We start from the raw sequence: 10733 nt of genomic DNA, 5'->3' as shown, positions 1-10733 counted from the left end.
ACCTGCATCAGTCACAATCACTAACCCCAAGCCTCCAACTTCAGTGATGTGAGTGACCAGCAGAAAATGGTGTCCTTTGTCGTGGAGGTAAATGCACAGCTGGCCCAAGGGTTGGAGTTGCTACTGTAGGATCAGGTGGGAGCTGGAAGAACTATGGGCCTGGCTGCTGCCCCGTGCCAGTAAGGTAGGATGTGAGCTGCAAGAGAGCCTGGTACCCTACAGTGACCTTTCAAACATAAAGAATAGGGCTGTGACTTCACTTCTGCCTTTTAAACCTCATGCAAGATGTTTCTTATAGCTAGCTAATCCAGAGTTACATAGGGAAGAGAATTCAGGGATATGGAGTTTCCATTATCCATTACTATGTAACAAACTACCCCCAAACCCATAGCTTAAAACAGTAGCAATCATGTATTTAGCTCAGGATTATGCAGTTTGGGCAGGCCTCAGTGAGGACAGCTCATCTGTGCTCCATCTGGTGTCAGCTAGGGTGGCTCCAATGACTTGTCAGAGGCTGGCTGGGGACTGGAAATATCTGAAGGCACCCTCACTCTCATGTCTGTGGTTGATGTTGTCAGCTGGAACAGCTGGCACTCTCCTTCTGTGTGGTCTCTCTGGCATGACAGCTTCATGGTGGCCAGACTTCTTATTAGAGGTTCAGGGTTCCAAAGATACAAGACAAGACAGAGAGAGACAGACAGACAGTGACAGAGAGGCAGATGAAGTTTCTATTCTGGTTCTGCCATTTATTAGCTATATCACTTTTAGCAAGTCATTTATTATTTTCTCTGAACCTCAGTTCTCAAATATTAAAAATCAAGACTTATAACTGGAATTGCCTGGGGTAGGGAGGGTATAGCTCAAATGGTAGAGCATATGCTTGACATGCACAAGGTCCTGGGTTCAATATCCAGTACTTCCTCTATAAATAAATAAATAAATAAATAAATAAATAAATAAATAAATAAGCAAGCCTAATTACCTCCCCTCCCACCCACCCCCCCAAAAAGAAGAAAAGAACAAAAAAGAACTACAAAAACAAATAAAATAATTAACAAAATGACAATACATACATATCTATTGATAATTACTTGAAATGTAAATGGTCTAAATGCTCCAATCAAAAACAAAACAAAACTGGAGTTGTTCAGAAGAAGACCCTAAGTCAATAATTTGAGTCAAAGTAGTTTATTTGGGAATTAGTCCCAGGAAATACCAGAAGGGAGGTGAGAAGGATACAAGGAAGGGAAGGAAGCTGTAGAAGGTACTTAATCAAGTAACCCCTGTGGGTAACTTGAGCTAAAAACCTCTGGGGAACCCTGGGGAAACACTGTAGAATCTATGTCTCAGAGCCATCTCACCCAGGGGTTAAAGGAGCTGGGATGTTTATAAATCAACTCCCAGGAGTCATTGGTTGAGGACTCTGGGGGTGGGGGTGGACAGGGGCATTAATTCCCCAGCACCTTTGGCCTGCTGAGTTCTAGGCAGGTGGGAAAAATTCCTCAGATAAAGATGTATAGGTGCTGTGGGAGGAAAATTAAGTAGGTTTGCACTGAAAATATTAAGAATTGAAGGGATATAAACAGAGCACTGACAAGGTTTGCTACAGAGGATATTAGTTGTTTTTTAATGTTGTTAGGTAGTTAAAATGAGATGATGCACAAAAAAATCCATTCCTGGTGTGATGGCTGCTCTGCTTCCTTTGGCAGCCCCCACAGCAGGATTCGAGGGAGGCAGTCCAGAGGTAATGGAGTTTTCAATACTGTCAACTTCTAAAAGTCAGCCTCAAAAAATGGCAATAGTTTCAATGGATTAGCCACCTCCCTCAAGGCTGATTCTGTAAATTTTACATACACTTCTAATAACCTGTCACCCTAGGGAAACTCAGACCTCCCCAGTGGTTCCTGGTAACTGAGTCTTATCCACATAAGGGTAGCTATCTTCTTTAGTCTTTAATCAAGCTCCCACCCCTTCCAGATCCCCCCTCCCACCGTGTGTTCTCCAACTCATGATCTGGTGACATTGTCCAAAAATGGCTGCAAACCAACATTATTATAATGGTATGGGACTCCAAAGTTTGTAGCCATTTGATAGTTAACTGCGTATCTTTGAAGGCTTTGAAGAATGACATAATCCAATCTTTGGGGAAATTTCGGTGTGAAAGAGAAGAGGAAGGGAAAGAGGGAAAAGCAGTGTATGTGTTAGTTACTACAACTACCCATTTTGAGACATGCGAGAAGCCCTGAGTAGGCATGAAGTGCAGTGACTGGACTGTAAAGGAAGAGACCAGTGTGAAAGTGGCAAAGCTTGGTGTCTCATAAGCAATGGCCTCGTGTTGGAAGACTTGGGTTCCAGTGCATGCTGCCACTGTCAGCCTTGCACTGGTCCTCGAGTGTTTCTCTATGTATAGGGCGGGAATGGCAGTACCTCGCAGGGTTACAGCGGGGCGCGAGGGGATAGCGCCGGCTACGCGCTCAGCACGGTGTCTGCAACAGGGTAAAGCGCGCCAATCTTGGTTTCTCCTCTGTTAAGAAAAAGGCGAGGGAGGTAATACCATCCGTATCCCAGAGGTTGCCGTAAGTAGTGAGTGCTGTAAGCACCAGGCAAGTGATAAGCACCCAACCCCAGCTTGTCGCCCCGTTTTGCCCCCACGCCGGCAGAAACTCGGATGAGACTGGCGGACAAAACGTGCTCCTGCGCCGCGGCTCCCAGGCCGCCCCCCTGCGCTACTCTCGCGGAGCGCTGTTGCCGGGGCCCGGGCACCGCCCAGCTCTAGCGCTGGCCAATGGTAGGGCGGCCCGGGCACCGCCCTGCTCCAGAGCGGGCCAATAGCGACGCGGCGCGGGCACCGCCCTGATCCAGGGCGGACCAATAGTGGCGTGGCCCGGAGCGGGGCCCGCCCCCAGCCGGGCGGGGAGGTGGAGAGGCGGTCACCGGCTCCGCCCCACTCCCCTCTGACCCGGTGTCTCGTCTCTCTGTCTTCCTGTTCCAAACCACGTGGACGCGCCGGGGGCTGCGGGGCTGCGGGAGAGAACCCGGGCCGCCACTGCCGCTGTCGCCGCCGCCGCCAGACTCACGGCCCCCGCGTCCGTCCGAAGTCGCCTCGCCCCGGCCGCCGGCGCCTTTGCGGAGGGCGTGCACATGGCGACCCAGGCGCACTCCCTCAGCTACGCTGGCTGCAACTTCTTGCGCCAGCGTCTGGTCCTGTCCACTCTGAGCGGCCGCCCAGTCAAAATCCGAAAGATTCGGGCCAGAGACGACAATCCGGGCCTTCGAGGTAACTCCGGAACGGGTAGCGCGCGGGGTGGGCGCGGGGGCGGAGGGGAGACGGCCCGCGGAGAACCTCCCGGTCCCGCGGGCGCGTGAGGGAGGGCTCGTGGCGCGTCGCCCCCACGCCCGAACGCGCCAGAGGCTGTGGCGGAGGCGGGGTCGGGCCCCGCGGGGTGCGCTCAGCTGCGCGCTGCGCTCGGCGTCTCCCGGGCGCTGGTAGTAAACAGCTACACGTTTTCCAGCTTTACGTGTTGCAACATATCCCAGGCATCGCCCCCTCGCTTGTCTTCAGTTCCTCTTGCTTTCGCCATAAACCTCTCAAAGGAGAAAAACAGTTTGTTGGACCCAAATGTGTTGAAGGGGACGATGTAAAGATGGAGAGAAATTTGGAGAGAAAAGTACCACTGGTTGGTTCCGTCCCACGTCCCAAAACAGGTCTCAGAAGCAGCTGCCCCTCTGGACACCGGCTGTCCCTGTCGCCATGATTTCTCGGCTGCCCTCACACATCTCCTTGAGTGTGTATTAAAGAATTTTAAAAAAAATTCTTTGTTTGTTTTCAGCCGTGACTGTGATTGATGTGCGCAGGACAGGAGCTTTGAGATAAATTTTTAACAGTCATGGGCCTAATTGCCTTGACGTTAGTTGGCAATTGGTGACAAGCGCTAAACTACCGGCTTCCAAGCTCTCTTTTTGCCCCACAAAGGTAGATAGATGAATAATAGGCCCCATTTAAACCCACGTCAAGTTAAATGACTCAAAATTTCATCTGATCCCCTGGAGTAAGACACATGCATTTAAAAGCTTCTGTCTGGCTATCCCAAATTGGGGGAAAAAGTTAAAGAAATAGAAAGAAAAACCTATCTGCAGATTGAAGGAGAGGGTTTGCATTTGGTCCTAGAGGCTTTCTGGGTCCTGTTGATGTGTTTAATTTTGCACTGGCTCCTATACTAAGTGGCCAGCCATTTCATTATCTGTCTGAATACATCGTCTGGATGGTTACAGTTCTGCCTCTCTTGAATGGTGATTGGTTGCACACAAAGGGAAAATGCCATGTCACTGATGGAGGTAGAAGGTTAGGAAGGAAAAACCAGATGAACCTCAGTACCATGGAGAGGAACCTGGTGACATAGGAAAGACTTGTGTTGGTACATGGTTACTACCCTCACTGTACTGCTCAAAAACACTGAGGAAGTTAGGAGGGACAGCTGGCATGATTTCTGCCAAGTGTTCTTCCCTTCAATATATCTTACCCTTATTTTGAGTCTGGCCCTTGGGCAAAGCAATTGTTTGATTGGTCTTCTCTGTGGCATTCCCAGCCAGCTCTCTTCATCCCTAGTTTGGCCTAGAGAACTCACCACTTGCTGGATTTGGTAAGAAGTCAGGCTTCTACTTCAATGAACACTAGGCCTACATTTTTTTTTTTTAAAGAAAGAAAGAGAGGTACCTTAGCCTGGAGACCTGGGATTTCTAATTTATAGTGCCCATAAGACACAAGTTAGTGGTTGTCTTTTCACAGGTGGCCTCCAAACTAATATTTAATGTTCCAGAGGATGTTTCCCTCTCTCCCTCTTGCGCTCTTTGTGAGCATCTCTTTACTGCTACGTGAACATAAACAGGACTTGGCCACTTGGCATTTTCCTGAAAGGATGCCAGACTGTGGTACCTGAGGAAGGTAGTACTGGTTGGCAGATGTGCTGGTATTTTAGGAGGAGCACTATGTATAGCCTTATTTTATTAATATCTAGGGGGAAAAAAGAGGCCTCTAATTTAGACCCTCTTGTGCTGGATTCAAGGCCTCAGAAGCCCTGTAGACATTTGCTTAATTTTTTAAAGAGGGAACTGTATATATGTACATGCATTCATGTAGACGCGTGTCCATATATATATACACATGTAAGTGTGTATACTTGCACAAATACACATAAATACATGCAGCCCCTGACACATGATATGTGATCATAGTCAAACAAGTCTGTGTTCAAACGAGCTTGACTGGAGATGTAGCCAACAGGCTATCTTACCTAACATCTATCCCTTTCCTACTCTTCCTGACTCAGATTCTGAAAGCTGGAAAAAACTGAGCATTTCCAATAAAATCTTCAGTTCAAGTGCAAAAACGACATTTCTGTAAGGTGCTTGCTTAAATATCCCCCCTGGTGTGAGTTTTGGAGGGTGGGGGTGGTGCTTCTGTAACAGTCATTTGGAAAAGGTTTACTGAGCCCCATTATGTGCAGAGCTTTGTGGAGGTGTAAATGTGAGAAGCTCGTTGACCCACTCTCAGGGAGCTTTATGAGGAAGAGCTTGAGAGGTTAGTTTGAGGAACTTGAAGTAGGAAGTTGTAAAGGGGCTCAGCAGAGTTGGAGCATAGGCTTCCCTGGGGATTATGAAGGAAGGCTCTCTGGATGTTCTGATCTGAACAGATAAAATTGAGATGGTGGCAGTGGGAGTCCTTGTTAGTGAAAAAAACAGCTTTTAAGTCAAAAAGTTCTTCATTTTCTTTATTATGTGGAGGTAAAAATCTTTGTCATGGTCATAGTAGCTTGAGGGTTAAGAGCTTGGGCTTTTGCTATTTGCTCTTGGACTTCATGATCCTGAGTTTTTTCACCTGTAAAGTGGGGCCAGGACCACCGTCTTCAGAGGGTTATTGTGAGGATTAAATGAAATAATACTGCAAAGTGCACTGAACAGTGCCTGGTGTATAGGAAGACTAAATGTTAGCTGGTTTTATTATTACATAATTTCTACACATCAGGGATAGTTCTGTTCTTTGGCATTTGAAATCTGTTCCTGCTTCTATACCAAAACTTTTCAAATATATAAAGAGAATTATGCCTTCTCTTTGTCTTCTTTTCAGTCTAAAGGTTTCTTTTTAGGTGGTGGCTTCCAAATATTGTATGTTTTATGTATAACTGTAGTGGTTCTTAACCAAGCACAGTTTTGCTCCCCAGGGGACGTTTGGCAGTGTTTGGAGACGTTTTTGGTTGTCACAACTGCGAGGCATCCAGTGGGTAGAACCTAAGGATGCTTAATACCTGAGAGTGCACTGGACAGCTCCCCACACAAAGAAGTATTCTGTCCAAAATACCAATGCCGCTGTTGAAAAACCCTGGTCTATGAGACTTAATTATTAAGCTTTTTATTTTCCTCATATCCCTAATGGTTGGAAATAGCAGCATGAGGTACCAAGAAAACTGCATAAGGACTCAGAAGGGGCTGAGACACAGGTCAAACTCTGTGACTTCAGGCAGATCTTTTACTCTCTTAAATAAAACTGCCTCCTTTGAAAGAGGAATGGTAAAGAATGAGAATGTGAATCCCAAAGGAAGATGATCCCAGAATGATTTGTACTAATTATGTAGCCACACGTGTAATTTTCACTTCACTCTTAAGGACTGTGAAGAATTATATTATCTCATTAGACCCTTTCCGTCAGTGAGGAGGAAAAAAATATTTTTTGTTGCTGTTTTACTGAAGGTAAAGAAGGTAAGACATAGTTAAATAAGATAGCTGGTGAAGTTGAACATGCACTGAGTGATAGAGCGGGAAACAGATGGCCACCAGCTCCAGCCTGGAAGGCCTGTTCTTCCATCTAACTGCTTGATGGACTTGAGTGTCCTCATGTTATAAAGCAGCTGTCCAAAGTGCCTCTGTTTCTAAATTTCATGAGAGCTGTCTCTTGCAGGGTTCCGTTGAGTTAATATTTTCTGGGGAAAGTGAGATCCATATGGAAAGAATTCCACAAGAATGATAATTTTTTAAAGTGGTAATATGGAAATGATGGATTGGGTAAGAGCACTGGCTTAGCAGTTAGTACCCGGAACGGCTCCTACCAAGTCCCTGAGAGGTTGCATGACTCAGCCCCACTGGCTTTCCTGCGAAACTGGAGAGAAGAGTTACTTGGTCCCATGGGAGTGTTGCACATGGCTTAAGCAGATGAGATTCTGAAAAAGGAGGGGTAAGTGAAATACTAATAAAAAGAATTATCTAAAATGTATTGAGGAAACATGCCACGTAGAGGGTCTTAAAGGTGAAAATCTGGCAAACGGATTGGATCTTCTAAAAGGAGAATTGTAAAGGAAAACTATTTTTCTCCTAAACTCTCAGTACTTCTGACACCAGATATGTGGGTCCCCCACCCACCACCAAGCAGTTCTCCAATTTTCAATGGGAACTCACTGGGTATCCTACAAATTTAACTCAATTCTGACATTGTCTACATGGCAGTAGCATCAGATCCCACAGGTTAAGGACTCAGTCCCACAAGACTGCCCCCTACGTCCCCAGATGCCGATCACAAGTCCCAGTAGCAAGTCCAGGCCACTGGTACTTCCGACCAACCAGCCATAAATCAGGAGTTTCCCTAGTCTCCTCCTTGGCTTGATAATTTGCCAAAATGTCTCATGAAGCTCAGGGTAACATTTATTTATATTTACTAGTTTATTATAAAGAATATAATAATGGATATAGATGAACAGCCAGATGAAGATGTACATAGGGTGAGGTCCAGAAGCAGGAGCTTCTGTTCTTGTGGAACCAGAGTTGACCACCCTCCCAAAATGTGGATATCTTCATTAACCTGAAAGTTCTCTCCTTGTTCGAGAATATTTGTGGGGCTTAATCTCCTGGCACAGCTCCACTCCCCCAGAGGTCAGTGGGTAGGGCTGAAAGTTCCAGCCTCCAATCACTTGGTCTCTCTGATGACCAGCCCCATTCTGAGGCTCTCAAGGGGCTCCACCCTCAGTCAGTTCATCAGCGTAAACTCAAGTGTGCTCAAAAGGGGCTCCATATAAATAAGTTTTAAAGACTTACCTGTAGCTCCAAAACTTCCAAGGATTTTAGGAGCTCTGTGCCAGGAACAGAGACCAAATATATTTCCTGTTATACCACAAAGATGTACCTATATTTTATTTCAGTATGATCTGGGACTCAAAATTGTTGAGAGACGACTGGAATTGAAAGCCTGATGACTATAGTAATTCTAAATATAGATTAAATATTATATTGTTGTTTAGGAACCTACCCTCTTATGCCTCTGTTAACTTAAAATTTGCTCTCATGTGATGATTATCAAAAGAAGATACTCATTTTTTAAAGACAAATGCTGAGTCTTAATGGTCTATTTTCAGATTTGCTGTTGCTTGGAAGCTGCAAAATGCTATTCCAGATGGAACTGTGCACCATCTTTTTTTGTAAAAAACCAAATCTTTTATTTTGAGATAATTATAGATTCACATGCAGTTGTAAAAAACGATACGGGGGATCCTGTCTACTTTTTTTTTTTTTAACCGAAGTACAGTCAATTACAATGTGTCATTCTCTGGTGTACGGCACAATGTCCCAGTCGTGCATATACATGCAATACTCATTTTCTTATTTTTTTCCATTAAAGGTTATTACAAGATAATCCTGTCTACTCTTTACCCAGTTTCTCTCAATGGTAGCATCTGGAAAAACTCTAGTACAGTATTAAAACGAGGATATTGACATTGATAAAAGTGAAGATACTGAGCATTTCCATCACCATGAGGATTCCTTAGGTTGCCCTTTTATAGCCACACCCACTTCCCTCCTATCCCTTCCTGCTCCTTAATTCTTGGGGATCACTAATCTTATCCATTCTGTGATTTTGTTATTTGAAGAATATTATATAAATGGAATCATACACTTAGTAACCTTTTGCGGTTGACTTTTTAAAATTAGTGTGATTCTCTGTAGATTGATCCAAGTTGTTGTTTTTATCTACTTTGTTCCTTTTTGTTGTTGAATAGTAAAGTACCACAGTTTTTTTAAACTGTTCACCTGTTGAAAGACATCTGGATTATTTCTAGTTTTTTGGGTAGTATGAGTAAGGTTGCTATAAAAATTTGTGTACAGGTTTTTATGTGGACATAAAAATGTGTCCGGTCTTTCTCTCTTACATGGCTTGTCTTTCTCTGGGACAAATGCCCAGGAGTGCAATTGCTGGATTGCATGGAAATTTGTTCATTTAAGGAACTGTCAACCTGTTTTCCGGTTTGGCCTTACCGTTTTATATTCCTACCAGCAATGTAGGAATGTTTCATTTTCTCTACATCCTTGTCAGCATTTGGTATTGTCACTATTTTTAATTTTAGCCATTCTGGTAGGTGTATAGTGCTGTCTTGTAGTTTAATTTGCACATTTCTAATGGCTAATGATGTTGAACAGCTTTTCTTGTCTTTTCCCATTTTCTAGTAGGGTTGTTTTTTTCTGTTAAATTATGAGAGTTCTTTGCATATTCTAGTCCTTTATTAAATATGGTTTGCTAGTATTTTATCCCACTCTATAGCTTGTCCTTTTATTCTCTTATGGTCTTTTGCAGAGGAAAAGATTTTGATTTTTTTTTAGCATTTTTTATTGATTTATAATCATTTTACAATGTTGTGTCGAATTCCAGTGTAGAGCACCATTTTTCAGTTATACATGAACATATATATATTCATTGTCACATTTGTTTCTCTGTGAGCTACCATAAGATCTTGTATATATATCCCTGTGCTGTGCAGTATAATCTTGTCTATCTATTCTACATTTTGAAATCCCAGTCTATCCCTTCCCACCCCCTAAAAGATTTTGATTTTAATGAAAAAGAATTTATCAGTTTTTTTCTTTTATTGTTTGTGCTTTTGTTGTTAAGTTTAAGAACTGTTTGCCTAGACCTAGATCTTGAAGATTGTCTATTTTTTCTAAAAGTTTTATAGTTTTACATTTTATATTTAAATTAATTTTTGTATGAGATTTAAAGCTTAGGCTGATGTTCATTCTTTGCCTATGGATGTTCAGCTGCTCTAGCAGCATTATTTGTTGAAACGGCTATCTTTCTCCCGTTTAACCACTTTTATACCTTTGTGAAAAAACCCATTGAGCATATTCGTGTGGGTCTCTTTCTCGTTTCTCTTTCCTGTTCCACTGATGTATATGTCTATCCCTTTGTCAAAGTCACACTGTCTTTTTTAAAAAATTATTTAATTTTTTTTTATTTTGAGGGGGAGGTAACTAGGTTTATTTATTTTTTTAGAGGTACTGGGGATTGAACTTAAGACCTTGTGCATACTAAGCATGTGCTCTACCACTTAAGCTGTGCCCTCCTCCCCAAAGCCACACTGTCTTGATTACTGTACATATAAAGTTTTGAAATTGGGTAGGCTGATCCCTCCAACTTTATTATTGTTTTTCATGATTGTTTTGCTATTCTAGTTCCTTTGCCTTTTCATATGAAGTTTAGAATAATCTTGTCTATACCTATAAAAAAAATCTTGTTAGGAATTTGAATTGAGGGAGAATTGTCATCTTTACTGTATTGAATCTTCTAATTCATGAGCATACTACATCTCTCCATTTATTTAGATCTTTCTTTTCTTTCAATCAGCATTGTAGAGTTTTTAGCATATTAAGTCTTGTACATGTTTTGTTAATTTACACTTAAGTGTTTAACTTTTTTAACA

At 43.2% G+C, this 10733-nt stretch overlaps 1 protein-coding gene across 3 annotated transcripts in view; it reads left to right on the top strand.

Moving 5' to 3' along the window:
- Window positions 1–1067: 1067 nt before the first annotated feature.
- The window catches only part of RCL1 (RNA terminal phosphate cyclase like 1), a 55852-nt gene continuing 46186 nt past the window's right edge, over window positions 1068–10733 (top strand). For 2 of the 3 annotated variants that reach the window (XR_012506355.1, XM_074361615.1), the window contains exon 1: window positions 1068–3277. Coding sequence is in view for 2 of the 3 variants with exons in the window: in XM_074361615.1 (XP_074217716.1) it covers window positions 3142–3277 (136 nt within the window). In the remaining variant the exon portion in view is untranslated. The remainder of the gene's footprint in view (window positions 3278–10733) is intronic. The other variant, XM_074361614.1, reaches the window with a different exon arrangement.

This window comes from Camelus bactrianus, chromosome 4 (genome assembly GCF_048773025.1).
Source record: "Camelus bactrianus isolate YW-2024 breed Bactrian camel chromosome 4, ASM4877302v1, whole genome shotgun sequence".
Classification (NCBI taxonomy): Eukaryota; Metazoa; Chordata; class Mammalia; order Artiodactyla; family Camelidae; genus Camelus; species Camelus bactrianus.
Note: the sequence above shows the minus strand (reverse complement) of the source record. Positions and strands in the feature narration are given on the sequence as shown.